General features: G+C 51.2%; 7 protein-coding genes across 7 annotated transcripts; 3 read left to right on the top strand and 4 right to left on the bottom strand.

Annotated features, from left to right (window-relative positions):
• Nucleotides 1-223: 223 nt before the first annotated feature.
• On the bottom strand, nt 224-2,303 carry M431DRAFT_2245 (hypothetical protein; the record flags this gene model as incomplete). Its single annotated transcript, XM_024913589.1, has 2 exons — nt 224-2,089; nt 2,160-2,303. 2 exons carry the CDS (start codon nt 2,301-2,303, stop codon nt 224-226), a joined length of 2,010 nt encoding a protein of 669 aa, XP_024779359.1.
• Nucleotides 2,304-3,819: 1,516 nt separating this feature from the next.
• M431DRAFT_74174 (hypothetical protein) lies at nt 3,820-7,198 on the top strand (the record flags this gene model as incomplete). Its single annotated transcript, XM_024922203.1, has 5 exons — nt 3,820-3,996; nt 4,062-4,146; nt 4,223-4,344; nt 4,413-6,018; nt 6,087-7,198. The coding sequence occupies 5 exons, from the start codon at nt 3,820-3,822 to the stop codon at nt 7,196-7,198; spliced, it is 3,102 nt and encodes a 1,033-aa protein (XP_024779360.1).
• An 876-nt stretch (nt 7,199-8,074) lies between these two features.
• On the bottom strand, nt 8,075-10,020 carry M431DRAFT_311676 (hypothetical protein). Its single transcript, XM_024914230.1, has 6 exons — nt 9,829-10,020; nt 9,721-9,757; nt 9,559-9,655; nt 8,686-9,472; nt 8,464-8,626; nt 8,075-8,402 (listed from the first exon to the last, which is right to left on the bottom strand). Exons 1-6 carry the CDS (start codon nt 9,923-9,925, stop codon nt 8,297-8,299), a joined length of 1,287 nt encoding a protein of 428 aa, XP_024779361.1. The 5' UTR covers nt 9,926-10,020; the 3' UTR covers nt 8,075-8,296.
• Nucleotides 10,021-11,723: 1,703 nt separating this feature from the next.
• On the bottom strand, nt 11,724-12,332 carry M431DRAFT_491299 (hypothetical protein; the record flags this gene model as incomplete). The annotated part of the gene is made up of 4 exons (XM_024916891.1): nt 11,724-11,966; nt 12,052-12,084; nt 12,117-12,235; nt 12,257-12,332. The coding sequence occupies 4 exons, from the start codon at nt 12,330-12,332 to the stop codon at nt 11,724-11,726; spliced, it is 471 nt and encodes a 156-aa protein (XP_024779362.1).
• A 1,725-nt stretch (nt 12,333-14,057) lies between these two features.
• On the top strand, nt 14,058-15,366 carry M431DRAFT_311822 (hypothetical protein). The gene is made up of 2 exons (XM_024914231.1): nt 14,058-14,585; nt 14,680-15,366. The coding sequence occupies exons 1-2, from the start codon at nt 14,507-14,509 to the stop codon at nt 15,096-15,098; spliced, it is 498 nt and encodes a 165-aa protein (XP_024779363.1). The 5' UTR covers nt 14,058-14,506; the 3' UTR covers nt 15,099-15,366.
• On the bottom strand, nt 15,211-16,411 carry M431DRAFT_504651 (hypothetical protein). Its single transcript, XM_024918502.1, has one exon. It carries the CDS (start codon nt 16,043-16,045, stop codon nt 15,635-15,637), a length of 411 nt encoding a protein of 136 aa, XP_024779364.1. The 5' UTR covers nt 16,046-16,411; the 3' UTR covers nt 15,211-15,634.
• Nucleotides 16,412-17,195: 784 nt separating this feature from the next.
• On the top strand, nt 17,196-18,297 carry M431DRAFT_2250 (hypothetical protein; the record flags this gene model as incomplete). Its single annotated transcript, XM_024913593.1, has 2 exons — nt 17,196-17,579; nt 17,662-18,297. The coding sequence occupies 2 exons, from the start codon at nt 17,196-17,198 to the stop codon at nt 18,295-18,297; spliced, it is 1,020 nt and encodes a 339-aa protein (XP_024779365.1).
• Between the last annotated feature and the right edge of the window lie 423 nt (nt 18,298-18,720).

The following is an 18,720-nucleotide window of genomic DNA, read 5'->3' on the forward strand; positions in this document are numbered from 1 at the left end:
CGCGAATTAATTCTCAATTAATGCAACTAAAATTGTCGCAAGAGAACTTTTGCATGTGAACCCCCATTGTTGGGTTTCAAAGAGGCTCTTCGCGGTCGAGCTGGGCGAATTGGCGGTATGACCCCGAATGGCGGGTTTGTTTTGAGTACTTCATGAGTACATACCAACCCACGCCACTTCTACCTGCGTAATGATAGATCAATTCGGGCCATTGATCCCCAAATCATCCACAATGAATACTGGCCGCGTTTGTTGGTATAAAAACTCCCTCAAGACGGGGCTTCTTCCGGGCTGTGAATGCTGTGAATCCATTGAGAGATGCCTTCGGTGTCGAGGTGGAGGCCCGAGCTATTTGCCGGGATTCCCCTGTGAAGTCGAGACCTAGGATCTTCGAGGAATGAGGAGCCACCATTTCCTCATTCATCGTTGTGCTTGAGCCCAACGGGGCATTTCCGACTTTGCTCAGCTGGTAGCTCATTGAAACTGGCGGTGTCGAGCTTCCAACCCAATGGCACTGTTTTGGGAAATGCAGGCCGGGGTCAAAGGACACGAGAATGATGGAGCGTGGCTCATCAGGGTGATTCAAAGACTTGGGAGAATAGACCAAAACACTTTCATCCATTGCCCAGTCGACTTCGTCAAAGGGCGCTTCGGGATTAAGGAGCTCATCGCAATAGTGATCCAGAGACTGGTCAGGCAGTTTACTCCCCTGCTCTCCCTCGTCAGCCGGCCATAGTCTGACATATTGATCTTCCGAGTCATTGGCAACATCTGCCAGCTCGGTGGGTGATGATGGCATATGGCCTGATTCTGAGGTTGGGCACGGCTCTTGTGGTCGTCTTCTGACCCGCAACCGGAGTCGTTTGGCTGTCGGACTGGCTGCTGTTGTGGTGCTCACGATGTCGATAAAGGCTTGGCAGCTTGGGTTGTAAGAACGAACCAAAGTATTACGAAAGTCGAACGTCGAAGAGGAAAAGCCAGTATCACCACGGTGGACACTGTTCTCTGAGGCTGATTCATAATGAGCCATGCTGTCCAAGTTGTCGGGGCATTCATCTTCCGAATCTTCAGGACGGTCATCGGGATGACCATCTGTATGGCCGTCTGTACTCTCTGGTACAGAAGGCCAACATAACTGTTTTCGGTAGCAGGTGCGTCGGCTCCACGAAGAGAGCCACTCTTTTCTGGTTTCAAAGATAGAGACCTGGCCTGATTTCTCGTCTTGCGCAATCTGGAGGTGGTTCCAGCGGTCATCGATGGGTCCGTCCGTCGCACCTCGCCGCCATAGAGCTGATCGTGGTAAGATTTGAATCCCGCCAGGGTCACGTAAAGGGAGTCGAAAGGCGTAATAAAAGGAATCTATCGGATGTCCTGGTGAGTCCCACTCATACTCTTCGGCTTCGGCCAACTCTTGGCTAGAAACTCCGTACAGATGGTTGCCAAAAATCTCAAAGCAGATGGTCGACCCCATTTCGGCACCAGCCAAATCCCAGAGAATGGTTCTGCGAGGAAACCATTCCAAGTCTTTCAGAGAGAAGCCTTCGATCACCCATCGGCGCTGTCCCTGGGCTGGATAAGACTTTGTGCCGTAATATAGATATTGGCAGTTGTTGCGGACAAAAATATTGGCAGTCGAAAGCAGAGGTCGGGCATTGAGAAGCTTTCCTTCTTTAAGGCTGTATATAATCAACCAGCGGACAGTGGTAGGGGACTTTTTCTGCTCGTATAAGCATGAAACTATGCCATCTGCATGATACAGCGGCCGGAATTGGTAGGGTCGAGTTTCTTCAAAATGGGGTATATCACAGTCTTTTATGAGATTAGGGACATCGATGCTTACTTCTTCGACAGAAGGGCCCTCGAGAGTCAGGGTTCGCAGGCGGTGCTCGTAGACAGGTGAGAGTTGCTTCGTAGTGTAACACAAAGCGCCGTTTGTGTACGTAAAATGAAGAGCTTCGCTGGAGACTTCCAGCACGTGAAACGGTCTTGCCATCTGGAGAGCCTCGCGTCGCTTGATGAGCCTCCTCAGTGCTTTGGCATATTTTCCGGTTTCACGCTCTTGCCTGTAGCCTGACGAAAACTTGATGCTCTTTTGGCGGGTGCCATGTTAGCATTCCTGGTGAGTACGAATAGATTGAAAGTTGCGGTGACAAACGAACCTCCAGGACCTTTCGACATATGACAGGATCATACATAATGTGTTCGAATTGGGGGCTGCTGATGGCCAGATGGAATAAATCATCAGGTCCAAGATTAGCGGCGATCAGCCGAAGAATCTCAGAAGGCACCTGGGAGAGGCTCATGGCTGCGGGCTAGACAGGCGATGCAAATGGTAAATCAGTTCAGAGGGAGGGGGAACAGCAAGCTGGTGAGGGGCTGTTTCCTTCAGATGCCGGCAACAGTCGACCAAGGATTGCATATATGTATGTACGAGTAAAGAAAGATCCGCGGCGCCTCCTCTTCTTTTTTCGGATGCAACGTAAATTCCCGGACGCTGCACCACCTCAGCTAGATAGCGAGAGCATCAAATGAGCCTCAACACTTGCTAGGCTCGATTGGCAGCGATGCTTGGATATCAGGAAGCGCGTCCAGATACTATTGCGCGTCTTAAGTTGGGCACAGTCACAGCAATCCAGGCCGTGGCAGTCTCTCATTCGGACGGCCAAAGTGAAAGATGAGAAAGTTCGGTGAGGTCGGGCTGTTGCGAAATGACAAGGTACCAGATAAGTAGTTGGTCGCTGTAGTACGGAGTTCCATCTTTGAGACACAAGCCGCATTCGACTCTCCCTCACACAAAACACAGCTTGAGCCGCAAGGCAGGGATAGGACCTGGAGCTGTGCTACACCCCCCGTATTAGTAGTAGACTCGATCACCTTCCGGGGCTTACTGTACTGGGTATTCTGCTCACTGAATCATGGAAACTAGCCGGGAGCATGAGGAGCTAAAAAGGCTGAGCAGCGCCATGGCGGCTGTAATGGCGCTCGGACTCAACAAACAGCAGTCAAAAACATGATATCTCAGCTCGGCTAACACGAACGATGGATCGGCCTTGCTTGGCTTTGGACTTTGGCTTCTGCTAGTGAGTTAAAATGTTACACAACTCAAAGGTGCCTCCCTCGCGAGGATATAAGTTTCTTGTACGGAGTAACTAACACAAGTTAGTATGGACAGGGGGGGATGCCACACAATGCATCCAGAGCAGAGCCGCATTCTTAGCTGCCTCCAGTCCCCTCCACCATCTGCAAAGGAGATTTATTTTTTTCCACATACAACCAAGTGGCATTACCTATTTATGCACTGGCCAATAAGGGCCACATACTGAGTGCTACTGATACGACTTACTTCAAGAAGTGTGGGTGAATTTTATGCCTCGATATGATATGTCGAGTGCGTATCACTGATCACTCAAAGTCCGTCTTGTAGCACTAGTTGCTGCACAAGTTGTTGCCTACAAAGGGCTTTAATCAGAGCTTGCATATTTTCGGGTATATTCCATCCTACGCTTGACCATTTCTTCGATGGTAGGTTTGAATATTTCTCATATTATACAATTAAAGAAAAAGAATCTGCATTTCACGCCATGATGCGATTCAAACGGCACGGCTTTTGTCCTCCTTGCAGTAGTCCAGTATTAGATGCAACGCGGATGGAGCATCAGGTACGGACGGGAAGTACTAAGGCGCAGTAGCTGCTCGGTCACGTGCAGTCTGCAGCAGCTCTGGCTCTTTACGCGACTGCACTTTTTCCTTCGCGCGTCAAGGCGCCGTGATCCATTGCAATAGCTCCCTCTCCCGCCAAATGTTCATCCATTAACCACAATGGCGGAGATCAAGATCGACAGCAAGCTCTTCCAGGAGCGCCTCTCGCACTTCGTCACTGCCTGGAAGAATGACCTCCGTGCCAAGGATGGACTCTTTGGCGGCGTCTCGTCCTTCGTCATCATGATGGGCAAGGTCGAGGAGGTTCCCGAATTCCACAAGAACAACGCCGTTCACGTAAGAGCCAGCCTGCGCCCCGATACCGCTGCAATCCGACCGTCAAAGCTAATGTCCTGTTTCAGTTTTGGCTTTTGGGCTACGAGTTTCCGACGACCCTGATGCTCTTCACCGTCGACACCCTCTACATTCTCACTACGGCAAAGAAGGGTACGTGGATCGTGAATCGCCTGCCACCCAGGCCGCGCTACTGCGAAGCCCTGCCGAATGCTAACACCCGACATAGCAAAACATCTTGAACAGCTCAAGGGCGGTCGTTTCCCCATCGAGGTGCTTGTTCGAGGCAAGGATGCAGCCGAAAACGAGAAACTGTTTGTCACTATTGCAGACAAGATCAAAGAAGCGGGGGTAAGGCCACCTTCAATGCCAATTCGTTTACACCTACAGGCTTAAAACCTAACGCATCTTGACAACAGAAAAAAGTCGGCGTCATCTCCAAGGACACGTCCAAGGGCCCCTTCGTCGATGAATGGAAGAAGGTGTTTGCCGAACACTGCAAAGATGTCGAGGAGGTTGACATTTCTACTGCTTTGTCCACTCATGCCTTCTCCATCAAAGACGAAAGCGAACTACGAGCGATGCGAACGGCTTCCAAGGCTTGCGTGGCCCTCATGACGCCCTACTTCCTCGACGAAATGTCCAACATTCTCGATGCCGAGAAGAAAGTCAAGCACTCCGTTCTAGCCGACAAGGTCGATAAGAAGCTCGACGATAACAATTTCTGGAAGACTGTTGAGCTCCCCAGCAAAGGCAAGCTGCCTTCGGACCTCGACCCCGCGCAGCTGGATTGGATCCTGCCCCCCTCCATTCAGAGTGGTGGTAAATACGATCTGCGATTTTCTACCGACCCAAATGACGACAACCTACATGCTGGCATCATCATTGCCGCCCTGGGTTTGCGTTACAAGTCATACTGCTCAACGATTGCGCGAACGTACCTCGTAGATCCCAATAAGTCTCAGGAGAGCAACTACAAGCTCCTTTCGATGGTGCACAACACAATCATCAAGGAGATCCGCGATGGCATGACTGCGAAGGATGTCTACGCCAAGGCGTTGGGTGTCATCAAGAGCAAGAAGCCAGAAATGGAGAAGCACTTCTTGAAGAATGTCGGTTGGGGTGTTGGCCTTGAGAACAGAGACCCTACTCTTGTACTAAGTGCCAAGAACCAGCGAGTTCTCAAAGACGGAATGACTTTGATCATCAATACTGGATTCCAGGATATTGAGAACCCACAGCCTCAAGACAAGAACAGCAAGATTTACTCACTAGTTCTGACTGATACCATTAGAGTGACAGCTGCTGAGCCGGTCGTTTTCACTGCTGAGGCGCCGACAAGCGCCGACGCCAACTCATTCTTCTTCAAGGATGATGAGGAGGCACAGCCCACTCCCAAGAAGGAGAAGAAGGATTCCAGAGTAGGCGCGGTCGCCACTAAGAACATTACCAGCACTCGCCTTCGCTCCGAGCGGACTACACAAACGGACGATGATGCAGACAAGAAGCGTCGAGAGCATCAGAAGGAACTGGCTGCCAAGAAGCAGAAGGAGGGCTTAGCCAGATTCTCCGAGTCAACCAGTGGGCAAAATGGCGGAGAGGTCAAGAAATTCAAGCGTTTCGAGTCATACAAGCGGGACAATCAGTTCCCCTTGAAGATCAAGAACCTTGAGATTATCGTTGACTCAAAGAACAGTACTGTCGTTCTCCCCATCATGGGACGGCCTGTCCCGTTCCATATCAACACCATCAAGAATGCCAGTAAGAGCGACGAGGGAGAATTCGCCTTCTTGCGGATAAACTTCCTGTCGCCCGGCCAGGGTGTCGGTAGAAAGGATGACCAGCCCTTTGAGGACGCATCCGCCCACTTTGTTCGCAGCTTGACATTCCGATCGCTCGATGGAGACAGATATAGTGAGATAGCTACTCAGATCTCGAACCTGAAGCGCGACGTCGTCAAGAAGGAGCAAGAGAAGAAGGATATGGAAGATGTGGTGGAGCAAGACAAGCTGGCGGAAATCAGAAGTAAGTCCAATTACCCACTACTGAAAGTGCCAATACCTGAATACTGGATGCTAACTTATTCCGCCAAGACCGACGCCCGGCTGTGTTGGACAACGTGTATATCCGACCAGCCATGGAGGGCAAGAGAGTGCCTGGAAAGGTCGAGATACACCAGAATGGTATCCGTTACCAGTCTCCTCTCAATGCTCAGCATCGCGTGGATATCCTCTTTTCAAACGTCAAGCACCTCTTCTTCCAGCCTTGCCAGCACGAGTTGATTGTCATCATCCACATCCATCTGAAGGACCCCATCATTGTGGGTAACAAGAAGAAGACGAAGGATGTACAGTTCTACCGTGAAGCAACCGACATCCAGTTTGATGAGACTGGTAACAGAAAGCGAAAGTACCGCTATGGAGACGAGGACGAATTCGAGGCTGAACAAGAGGAGCGCCGTCGCCGCGCCGAATTGGACAGGCTATTCCAAGGCTTTGCTCAGAAGATTGCCGAAGCCGGTCGCAATGAGAACATCGAGGTTGATATGCCCATCCGGGACCTCGGATTCAACGGCGTGCCTTTCCGCAGCAACGTCTTCATTCAGCCAACTACCGACTGCCTCATCCAGGTTGTTGAGCCCCCATTCATGGTCATCACCATTGAAGACATTGAAGTCGCCCATCTAGAGCGTGTCCAGTTCGGTTTGAAGAACTTTGACATGGTATTCGTCTTCAAGGACTTTACACGTGCTCCATATCACATCAATACCATTCCCGTCGAATTCCTCGACCAGGTCAAGGATTTCTTGGATTCTTCAGACATTGCCTTTACCGAGGGTCCTCTTAACCTCAACTGGCCGACCATTATGAAGACAGTTAACCAAGATACCCACCAGTTCTTCGTCGATGGTGGTTGGTCGTTCCTGCAGGCCGACTCGGACGATTCCGGTGCCGAAGACGAGTCTGAGGAAGAATCGGCCTTTGAGATGGACGACGAGGAGATGGATGAAGTGTCTGAGTCCAGCGAGGAAGATTCCGACTTTGGTAGCAACGCCAGCGACGATGACGATGATGAAGAGGCCGACATCGATAGTGAGGATGAGGGCGAAGATTGGGATGAGATGGAGAAGAAGGCCAGGAAGCGCGACCGTGAGGGTGGCCTGAATGATGACGAAGGCCGTGGAAAGAAGTCACGCAAGCGATAATTGGACAAGCAAGGGATACGAATTCAGACGAAGTGGCTCGAAGCCGAACCATTAAATAGGGGAGTGAATGGGCTTTTTTTTTTAAGTTTATTTCTTGGGCAGTGTGTTTTAAATACTGGAACTTGTATTAAGAAAAAATTAAGTGCTGATGCGGCTGCGTAATGGCCTCTTGGCTTCTGTTATGATGAATTTTTTTCCTTTCCAAGCATGGCTTCTGAAGGCTCGGTATAGGTTGAGTGGTCTGAATAATATTACGGAGTATATCATTTTTGCAAGTGAAGATAGCCGCTTTACATCACTGATCTTTGTTGTGAAAACCCATGATGTAGTTCACTTAAGAAGAGGGATTTGGAGTTTGGATATGCTGAGTTGGCAACAAGAGGTGCTACATTTTTCTATCAATAGCCCCCTTCCCAGCATTTGAGACAAGGACGGAACTAGAGGGAAACAAGTAAAAAATGTATAAAACATAACAAAATAGGCGGTTCAAAACTCCTCAACTCCAACAGGCAAAAACCTCCCCCTTTGTCGAATTCATCGAGAGGGTAGGAAAAACCCCTTTCACCTTAGTTTTCCCCCATTTCTTGCTCCCTCTCGCAACTCGTGTCCTTTGATCTTTCGTGGTCTTTTCATCCTTCTTCTTCTTCTTTCTCATCCAGCATTGACGACCTCCAATGTTTCAACTTTGAGTAAAAAAATGAATGTGGATGGTAAGAATAAGACAACGTTCAATCAGTCCTGAACAACCCCCCAACAAAAACAGAGAACAAAAAAAGAAAACAGTGTTAAACAAAAACCGGCCAGCGCACGGGGAACAAACAAGGCATTACATCGATATAAGCGCATAAAAAAAACCGGGAAGAGGTAGGCGTAGAGCAACCTCTTTTATCTCATCTACCACGCCACATTGTCCCCCGCTGCTTTTGATTTCATTTTTTCTTCATTTTGTGGATTCTACGCAAGCCGGTGGCTCAAGCGGTCATAGAATTTGCTATGAAACCTCGGGTTCATGGGCGCCAGGAAGATGTGAGAGCTGGAGCTGCCACCAGAGGGCATCGGGGCCATGCGGAGCGCGGCGCGGGAGCTGTCGCGAGTTGCCTAAGCATCAGGACGGATCTCGCGGCCCGAGGCCACGGCGGTATTGCCGCCGAGTTTGGATGTAGGGACGTTGTTCCACGACAGGTAAGTGTGGTCACCGAGTTTCCTGGTGGTTGATGTGTTAGAAACGGAATGGAAATGGAGAGAAGACTAGAATAAGAACGAACCTTGGCTTGATGAGATGAGAAGCGAGGAAGATGACGCCGAGAACAATGCACAGGCCAGCAACAACAATGTAGGCGATGCCAAGGAAGTTGTTGCGACCACCCACAACGGTGCGGGTGGTGATGATGATGGACTTTTTGCCTCTGTATTCGGTTGTAGGGAAGACTGTTATTTCATAGTTAGCACACCAAGTTTGCGCCGTAGTCCAGCATGTTGTCACATACAATCGTCGATAATGATTTGGTAGCGTCCCTCAGCCATCGCCTGGGTGTCGTTGCGCTGGTAGAGCTTGCTAAAGGTCGGCAGACCGGCAGTACGCATCCAGACCTGGAACGCCTGCCACTCCTTGAGGTTGGGGGGAGGGTTGGTTTTAGTATAACCGTCCGGATAACGCAGACGCCAGTTGGGTGGCGGAATGATTTCGCTCAGCGACTGCGTGGTTGGGTTGTACAAATCTCTGTCACTGCTCCAGGCAATGTTGGTGTTGTTGGCCATGAGGTATGTCTGCGTCTCGTTGCCACGGCCTCCGGGAGGGTTCAACAGCTCGGGGCTGGTGTAGGAGTCGTTGAACATGGAGTTGGCAATGAGTCCGCACGGATAGTACGGCTTCTTGACGCCGTCGATGGTCTCACCATACAGAGGGGTGCATTTCGAGCCGTGGATATCGCCATAGGACCTGTTGTCTCCCTTGAGCTGGTTGACGTCGAACGAATCGGCGTATCGACGATGGTTCTGGTAAAAGTTGGTGAGCTGGTAGTAGAACAGAACCGGGGGTCCCATGCTCTCGGGAATGTTGAATCTCAAATAGCATCGCTGTCCGGACACCTTGACGCCCGGGTTAACTGGGATATCGACGTCGGATTGGACGGCCCATTGCGCATCAATCGACGTGTTGGAGGTTTTGAACTGAGTCTCTATGTCGCTGCTAGGCATGGAGCCAAAGCCCTTGCCGTTGTTGTAGGCCGGAGCATCGGCTGTGCAGTGGGTGTAATCCAGGCGAATCTCTTGCACCTAAACCATGGGCAAATCCGTCAGCGCCAGGATACAAGCAAAACATACAAGAGGACAGATATCAAAGCCAGAATCTCCTAGCATACCTGAGTGTTGGCATATAGCAGCAAACCACCGATTGGAGCGAATATGACGCCGATGGCGAAGAAGAGAGGCAGAACTGTCTTTGGAGTAAGAATTGGCCTGCGAGGCTGTCAGCATCCTGCAGACTCGGGCTTTTGCGCCGTTGAATCGTCCGGAAAACCTACTGCCAGGCTTTGAGTCGCTGTTGTCGAAAGGCCGTGTCTATGATAACCTCATCGTCAGCAATCCGGCACCTCCCAGCAGCGCATCCAGAGGCATCGTCGAGCACTCACTCGCAGGGCGACGGCTCTTCTTCTTGTCCGGCTTGTTCGGGGCTGTGTCAAGAGAGTCGAGGGAGTCGGTATGACCAACCCGCGGTGAGTCGGACATGTCGGCGAGTTGGACCGGAACAACAATGCGCGGATATCGAGAAGAGGCTGGCGATTACTTGGTGATGATTGACGGAGTTTGCGTTCCAAGGGGTTTGTTTGAATGTCTTCGACACGGGGATGTTCAGAGTGCTCACAGCTGTGGCTGCGAATTACGAGTTCGCCAAGGCTGTGTGTGGCGGTGCACTTCGTCAGCAGGATCCGGACTTTCCATGTCCGTGATTTATTAATAACACTTGGCGGACTCTAGGGTAGGCGGGCGTTGCGCAACGGAGAATCATCGTGTGTAAGGCTGGCATATTCCATTTCTTTTTTTTCTTTCTTTTTTTTTTTCTCTCCCTCTTCGACTTTTCTATGCACGTGTTCTGTGTGTCCTTGCGAGATGACGCGTATCGGCTAACAATTACCCCCGTAAGCTATAGCCAGGTGTGGTTATGTGATTGGTGTTTTTCATTTAAGATGATATGGAGTCCAAGCGCTGCATATAATCACAGCATATTAAAGGTACGGAGTATACAATACCGGTACCCGCTTCAAAACAGTATTGAGACTTACTGCCTCTCCATTCTCCATACTCGTAAGGCCTCCAATGACAATCATTTCGTCGGAACCGACTTGTTATTTCGATGGCTGAACTTATTGCTCCAACCGCGGGAAGAAAGGAGGTCAGAGAGGAGTCTGGCCTGAGGGAGCGCCTACCAGTCTATTTCGCTTCTACAACGTCTCCGTGGAAGCCAATCTAGCGCATGACTTATCCATAGCTTCCACAGGCGTGTCTCTAATCTTCTAGAATTTGGAGCGCCAAGAAATGGTCTATGGATGGATCGAACTAATATCGGGAACTGTCCATCACTGTCCATCACTGCCTAGCCAGCTGAAGGACAAATTCTGATCAACAGCTGGTGAAGATGACCATGTTTCTCTTATTCATGGATATGATTTGCCAAGCTCTGGGCCGGCCAGCACATGGACAACCCGAACTAGCATCGGCTATGGCGATGAGTGATTTTCAATGACATCTCTGTCAGTGGAACACCACATGGGGCTCTTTGTCAAGGTGCGGAGCCGATCAACCGATGCAAGCTGAAGCCGTCTTCCACGAGAGGGTGATCAGCCGTCATCGTAACCGGGTATCGTTGGACCGGCCCATCGCATATGCCTTAGCTTCCTCTGTTCCTCTCCCAACCCTGTCCTTCTCACTCATGATATGTTCCCATGAATAAAGAACCATCGTATGCGTATGCATAGTAACGATGAGTTTCGTCACCGCCAGATGCTAGCGGCAACTCGCTCATGTAGCAAGGCGGAGGAGACCTGGGGCTTCATGCAGTCCAAGTTACCGCTCGTATACCGGAGGGCGGAGGGAACGGCCCAGCCACCACCAATGCACCTCTGTACAGTACTTGCTCGTAGATGTATCAGAACATCGTCTGCCCTTTCGTCTTGTAGTTGTCTGCACAGCTTGGAGCTAGCGACTCCTGGCGTCATGGTTGGCTGGCTACGGCTGCGAGACATGCTTATGCGGCCCGATTGAGTAAAGCTGGGGACGAAGCCGAAGAGCCAGACTGGTCATCGATATGCACATGCACATCGCACATCGTTCAGATGTACAGGGGTTTTCAGGTCATGGAAGAAAAACTGTTGCAATGGGTAAATATCAAACGTACAGCACTCCGGTGCACGAGTGAATCCTGAGTAAGCCGTGCAAAGCATGGTCAGACAATCTCGGATGGTCAAGGGGGGTTCAGCCGGCCTCATCTCTCAGCTTCCCAATGCTCTTGCTGTACATAACACTAGTGCTATTCGCAGCACAAAGCAATGCTTGTATTATACCCCATGATGCAGACGAGACAAGACATGGTCCCAATCTGTTGGGAAACCGGCGAGTGCGCACTCCGGGCAGGCGGTTCATGCCCTTTGCTGGGTGAAAATGCGTAGTATTGGTACGAGTATGCCGGTCCGGCACACATATCCGAAGTGGCCAAATTCTTCGACGGCTGAAGGAAGGCTGACGACAACGCCGAGCCCCGGAGAGGCGAATGCTGTGCTTTTTCTCTTAAAGGTTCCTCATGGCCGTCATATTTCCTCTGTGGGTGTTTTGTCATGATGGCATGTTGTCGGACTTACGACGTCTCGGATTCCAACCGCCAACCTGTCGAACTGTGCCGCCTTGATCCAGACGGGCTATGCACCTCGCCCTCCACTGAGTGGCCCAGGCCGCCCGGTCTCGAAACTCCGCGCGTGTCTGGTTCGTCTCGACCCCAGAACGGCGGTTGATAGGCTGAATGTCCGGCCGTGGCAGCAGCCGCTCCTCCGCATCAACCTGACGCACCGAACTTTGAAGGGGCGATTCCAATTCGTTGCCAGCTTGCGTGGCGCCGTCTGAACAGCCATGCCGTCCTTTCCATGATTAGCTCCTGTTGTTCCTTTGCGGAACGCGTATGGTAGCTCAGGACTGAGCGTTGCCGCCTCTAAAGATTAGCCACTAGTTTGAGAATCGAGGTCCGGCTGTTGTTGAAGATGCCAAGACTCACGGCCAAGAGCCGAGTGGTGCATCAGTAGAACTTGGACCAATGATTCGCTGTGTGTTGTCTGTTGCCTTTGCCGCGCTGCTCGTCATCATGTCAATGTCCTGCCCACAGAGTGATTTAGAGTTTGCCACGAGAGAGCCGCCGTGGCTGGGAGAATAAGATCAAATCTACCTTGATGAGCGCTTGTACTCGTACTCTGTACAGCAACCTACTTATATAGTGCATTATCAACGGGACGGTTCAGGTTGTTGGCAGTGCGTCTCGTCAAGTGATGTGGATAGTCTCCCTACCTCTACTCCATAGATTTCCAGCTAGACAAGATACTTGACCGCCTACTAACCGAAAGGCCATGTGTGAGACATTCATGTCTTGGAAGTACAAATCGAGGAAGGCGCGATGAGCACTGCGCAGTACATGCCAAGTATGGAGAACGGAGCACCTGCCGTCGAAATACATACGAGTACGAGTACTCTGTACTCTGTACAAACGGACGTCATATTCTCACCACGCTGATTAGTATTACGTGAAACAAGATTCCCTCCATCTCTTCGTTTCTTCACTCCAACTGCTGTGATGAACTGCTTTACTGTCTCAGAGATCCAGTCTTTGGCTAGACAGGTGGGCCACTAACAGACGACAGATTGGTAACTATCAGATACTAACAGCAAACAAATTGCAAAAGGCTCAGAACGTGGTTTGCACTATTGCCATCACGCGATTTGCTTGGCTCAGCTCTTTGGCTGCCGCTAACACAAGAGCCAGAACTTGTGCTTCTCGCCTAGAAGAGTCCCCAGCTTTTCTTCGTCTTGGCTTGGAGACAGTAACTCACCCCCATCTCCACTCGAGGGCGAGGCGCAGCAAAATCGACATGACTGACGGTCAAAGTGCCTCCAGGCCAAGCAGAGCCCCATCTGACGGCCCCCCTGTTTGCCGCCTCTACTCGGATTCGGCAGGCCTGGATTGGACAGGACAGGACAGGACAGGACAAGTCGCCGGGTGTCTGACACCTGCGCTCAGCAGGGCCAGCGACTGTGCTGTGTCTTGCGAGAACGAGCGCTGCTGGAATCAGGTTGCCAGGTAGTCAGTCATCAGGCTGCAGCCTATGACCTGCCTAGAAGGCTATAACGCAGTAGAGAGAGGCTCTCCCATCGGCTGGGTGAAAGATGCTCGACGCTCGACAAGGCGAATCCATTGATGGACGGCCTCCCCCCACAACAGGAGTTCGCTGAATTTCCAAATCTCCGTGCTTCCAATGATGTGTACTAGCTTCTGCAGCCTGAAGGCAGCTTGAGGATTTCCGAGCTATCGGCGAGGGCGACGGCAGCCGGGGATCGCTGTTAGTAGCGTCTCGGGCCCTCTGAGCCGTGGTGCCATCAGCTGCCTCAACAACAAAGTGCTCACTAGCAATTCATCCGATTCATCGCCTGCATGCATGCAGTGCCTAGGCCTAGGTGCTAGACAGACAGACTACATATACAGGCTAACGGGCCCTGCAAAGTATCTGTACGAGTGCTCGTGCCTGTCCCCAACTTGGCGCTACTCACTCACTGATTTGCTCTTATAACCTGAGTGTAGCCGCCCTCATCTCGCTGAATTTCCCACACCCTAGACCCGGGCGGTTCGGCTCCTTGAAGCATTGTCTAAGCAATCCTTGTTCAAATGAAGGGATTCATTCGACTTTCCCGAAGCATTCAAAGCCTTCTTTGACGATTAGATCTCACCGAGGCCCTTAAGAGGAACCTGGCCCCCGCCGCATTTCCCATTACGCATACAAAGTAGCATACATTTGCTTTCAAGGTTGGCTTTACACCTACGTCCACGCATCTGCCAGCGGGGCGCTCACTCACCAGCCACCAAACTTTGCTTGCTCCCTCTTACAAGGCCACGCGCCTTGCTGTCATTCGGCTATCTAGCTTGCCGTCAGGCCCATCCAGCTTATTCTTCTTTATTCCTTTTCTGTCTTCTATTTTTGTTTGATCCTGTGTCTTCACCGGGATTTCTTTATTATTCTCAACTGTCTCTCGGATAGTCAAACCATCTGGCATCTCATCATGGCCTCTTCTAAGTCGACATCTCGGGCCGCCCGCCATGCAGATCGGGATACAGGCTTTCCAGAACCCTTTGATCAATGTGAGTAGACATATCCATTCCTATGTTGTGAAGGGAGTTTTCTTTTCTTTTTCATCTTTGGTCATCACTTTACTAACATGTTTTCTCTTCAAAGTCAGCAATACTACTCTCCCTCACCCTGACGCCGACCTCTCGCCAAATGCCTGCATCTCACACGATGACCTGGCTGGCGACCATGCTCTCAAGAGAAAGCGACTCTCGTTCTTACACCGACACAAGACTAGGCGAACCCTGATGCATGGAATTATCGGCCCGCAAACCGAACTCGTCAGCAGTGTCTTGTCACTGTCGTTATCCCGCTCTAGCAGCAGCCTCCAAGTCGGAGAGGTAGCCCCTAAGTTGACGAGTCCTTCGATAGCCAGCTTTCAGTCCAAAAGCGGCAGCGAAAGTGCAGAGTCGACCAAGAAGGAGGACGAGACACCGCCATCTTCACCTGACAGCATAGGCCACAGTCCCAAGAAACACCACCGGTTCAGCAAGTGGCGACGCTCCCGAGGCGAAGAACGGGATTGAGCAACGGGCTACATACGAGTACATACCGCCTTTTGACAAACATGCCCGTCTGGGCGACATGCATCATACATTTTCTTGAATCTTTTGGACACTGGAAGAAAAAAAGGGGAAGAAAAAAGACGGAACGAATTTACGACTCTCTTTTGTGACTTGACTTACAGCATATCTCTCACCTTCTTAATCTATAAGCGACGGCGTTTTGGGGCGGACTTGAAATTGGGAACCGGACAACAGACGGACGACACGGCCTTTGTCTCGTAATCACGGGTATTACTATTGGCTTTTCCTTCAAGAGAAGGGATCTGTCTTTAACTTGGCAACAAGTACATTGCTTGGGAATCTGTTTTGTGAAATAACGACACGGCACATAAAGAACTGCAGTAGCTGATGTGTAATAAAAGAGTGACAGTGTTGACATTGCCACGACTAGCACGCTTTCATTATCATTGTTGTCATATGTATCTCTCCATACTGACTCTGACTCTGAAACTGAAACGACTGTGGCTGTGAAGCCGCGTTGTCCTCCTATGCCCCCTTTAGCTTCCTCGGTAAGTCGTATAGCTGTACGGACTCAACAGCAGCGGCACATGGTAATGCTGGCCCTCTTCAACGCGAAACACAATGGTGGCCTCCGGGAAGAATGTGTTTTCCTCGCCAAAGTAGCCGGCAGTGTCGAAGCGCAGCGTCCACCGAGAAGGCCCCTTGACGGCGCCCAGGACGTCCTCGAGGGTGTAGACGGGCACCTCGCCGGCAGAGGACTCTGAGCTGTAGGGCAGCCAGACGGTGATGCGGCCGTCGTCGTTGGTGAGGGACTCGAAGGTGTTGACGAGAGTGTGGGCGTTGGGTGAGCTGGGGACGGGGCCTTCGAGGCGGACGCGGATGCCCTTTGCGGGGCGGCCGGCGGTGGTGTCGAGGACGTGGCAGGTGATGCGGTCTTTGTCGGCCATGATGGTCTTTCTTTGGGGGGATTTGATTTGATTTAATATGGTAGGTTTACTTTTTAAGAGGGAAGTGTTCTCTCTTGCAGATGCAGGTGCTGTTGTGGTGAGAAGTTGGATGAGACGATGGGCTGCAAGATGGTGGGGTAAAGCTGAATGAGATGCGGCCTCAGGAAGTGAATGTGAGATGCACAAGAAGCAGAGCCACGAAGAGGAGCTTCAAAAGAGGCGGATCTCTTTGCTTCTTTTATAAGGCACCAGGCTCAGTGTGAGACGAACAAAGGGCTGTGATGTGACGGGACAACAGCAAGGCCAAGCAAGGCTGGGAGTTGCGTGTTTCTATTCTTGAAGCTGCATGTTGATGTTAGTCGACGTTGGAGTCCCGTCTACTGCGCCTAGTGTAGGACTTGGACTTGAACTCGGCCGGGCACCCAATCAGTGGACGGCTCAGCCACGCTGTGCGCCGGGTGCCGTTAGTGGAGGTGGCCGCCTGGAGAGCGCTGCTGTTTAGCAGACGGCTGTCCTGTAGGTCTCTGTAGGCCTAGGTTGTGATGGATCTAGAGATTGTGATGGACGGCTGTGATTTGCTTGCATCCGCGTCTATTGATTTCAAGTTCACAGCCCAGGCTAAACAAGGCCAAGCCACGGACAACGATGGAGATATGATATGATTTGATGATATGATACGATACAAGATGCAACGCAAGGCGACATGACTGAATCAGCCTGTCCTGTCCATGGGTTGCGGCATGTCGTCACAGCTGCCACACTCCTTTTCCATCTCCTTTTTAGCATCTAAAGTAAAACAGAGAGCAAAAAGAGGAACGATGGAAATGTATGACCGCATCGCTTCTCCAACCGGGGGGCCAAAATACGCCGGTGGCTGCTCTCACCACATGGCCGCCACCTTTATTTTCCTCCGCGAATTGCCCCTCCATGGGAATCTTCCGCCTTCGAAGCGCCACCTTTTAATCCCCCCCTTCTTGTCCCGTAGCCTCGTTTGACCGCGTCACTGCCAGCCTCGCCCTCTGCTGCTTTTTTCTCTTCTCTCTTCTTCTTCTACTGCTTCTGGCCTCCTCTCCTTGGTGTTTTTCCCATTTTCTATTTTTCAATATTCCCGTTCTTCCCCCCTCCGTCTCTTCTCTCCTCCCAACCAACCATGGCCGCAGTCATCGACGAAGACGCCCTCGAGCCGTCCCTCCAAACCCTCCTCGACCAGCGCTCCCTCCGCTGGATCTTTGTCGGCGGCAAGGGAGGCGTCGGCAAGACCACGACCTCGTGCTCCCTGGCCATCCAGCTGGCCAAAGTCCGCCGCTCCGTTCTGCTCATCAGCACCGACCCCGCGCACAACCTGTCCGATGCCTTCAACCAAAAGTTCGGCAAGGAGGCCCGCCTTATTAATGGCTTCGATAACCTGAGCGCCATGGAGATTGACCCCAATGGCAGCATGCAGGACCTGCTGGCCGGCCAGGGCGAGAGCGCCGAGGACCTCAACGCCATGAGCGGCGGGATTGGGGGCATGATGCAGGATCTTGCCTTTGCTGTACGTTTTTCTTCTTGGTCTTCCTTGGCAGGATGCAGTATATATATGGATCTAAAAAAACTAACCTCTTCGCCGTATATAGATCCCCGGCATCGACGAAGCCATGTCCTTTGCCGAAGTCCTCAAGCAGGTCAAGTCCCTCTCCTACGAAACCATCATCTTCGACACCGCCCCCACCGGCCACACCCTCCGCTTCCTCCAGTTCCCCTCGGTCCTCGAAAAGGCCCTCGCAAAGGTCTCCCAGCTCTCCTCCCAGTACGGCCCGCTGCTCAACGGCTTCCTCGGCTCCAACGGCGCCCTGCCCAACGGCCAGAACCTCAACGAGATGATGGAGAAGCTCGAGTCCCTGCGCGGCACAATCTCAGAGGTCAACACCCAGTTCAAGGACGCCGAGCTCACCACTTTCGTGTGCGTCTGCATCGCGGAGTTCCTTAGCTTGTACGAGACGGAGCGCATGATTCAGGAGCTGGCGAATTACGGCATTGATACGCACAGTATTGTTGTTAACCAGCTGTTGTTCCCCAAGAAGGAGAACGATTGTGAGCAGTGCAACGCTCGTAGGAAGATGCAGCTCAAGTACCTCGATCAGTATGAGGAGCTCTATTCTGAGGACTTCAATGTTGTTAAGATGCCTCTGCTGGTGGAGGAGGTGCGAGGAAAGGAGAAGCTGGAGAAGTTTAGCGAGATGTTGGTCAAGCCGTATGTTCCGCCGCAGTAAGGGCGAGAGGGGGGCTGCGAGGAGAGAAACAATAGAATATTTTTGTAAAAGAAAAAAATTATGAAAAGAGAACCCTATTTCATGTACGAGTAAATACTTAATGGGCCATGTATGCGTCTAGATTCCCCCCTTAAGATATATATGTACACATACACTTTAGGGTGCTTTCAACTACTTTAGGATAGTAGAAGCAGTTGATCTCATAATTATACGTATAATTTATTAATTAATAAACAAACATTTGAATCCTTGTTTTAATATTGGGCCTCCTCCTCAACACTTCACCGAATTCATTCACAATCACTAGATTCAAAACACTAAAGTTGATGGAATTTGTTTCTTGTATTTCAAGCTCCCTTTTCTCGAAGCTGTTGCCTCCTATCCTACCAAAAGTCCTAAAATGCGCTTTCATCAATACCCTCC

This window comes from Trichoderma harzianum (assembly GCF_003025095.1).
Source record: "Trichoderma harzianum CBS 226.95 unplaced genomic scaffold M431scaffold_2, whole genome shotgun sequence".
In the NCBI taxonomy this organism is placed as follows: domain Eukaryota; kingdom Fungi; phylum Ascomycota; class Sordariomycetes; order Hypocreales; family Hypocreaceae; genus Trichoderma; species Trichoderma harzianum.

What these genes read in the sequence shown, in the direction of transcription:
- M431DRAFT_311822 (XM_024914231.1), top strand. Translation starts at nt 14,507, where the DNA reads ATGGCCTCTTCTAAGTCGACATCTCGGGCCGCCCGCCATGCAGATCGG. An exon ending in TCCAGAACCCTTTGATCAAT is followed by an intron (nt 14,586 to 14,679) that starts GTGAGTAGACAT and finishes TTCTCTTCAAAG; the next exon opens with TCAGCAATACTACTCTCCCT.
- M431DRAFT_311676 (XM_024914230.1), bottom strand. Translation starts at nt 9,925, where the DNA reads ATGTCCGACTCACCGCGGGTTGGTCATACCGACTCCCTCGACTCTCTT. An exon ending in GAAGAGCCGTCGCCCTGCGA is followed by an intron (nt 9,758 to 9,828) that starts GTGAGTGCTCGA and finishes AGGTTATCATAG; the next exon opens with ACACGGCCTTTCGACAACAG. An exon ending in CAGCGACTCAAAGCCTGGCA is followed by an intron (nt 9,656 to 9,720) that starts GTAGGTTTTCCG and finishes ACAGCCTCGCAG; the next exon opens with GCCAATTCTTACTCCAAAGA.
- M431DRAFT_504651 (XM_024918502.1), bottom strand. Translation starts at nt 16,045, where the DNA reads ATGGCCGACAAAGACCGCATCACCTGCCACGTCCTCGACACCACCGCC.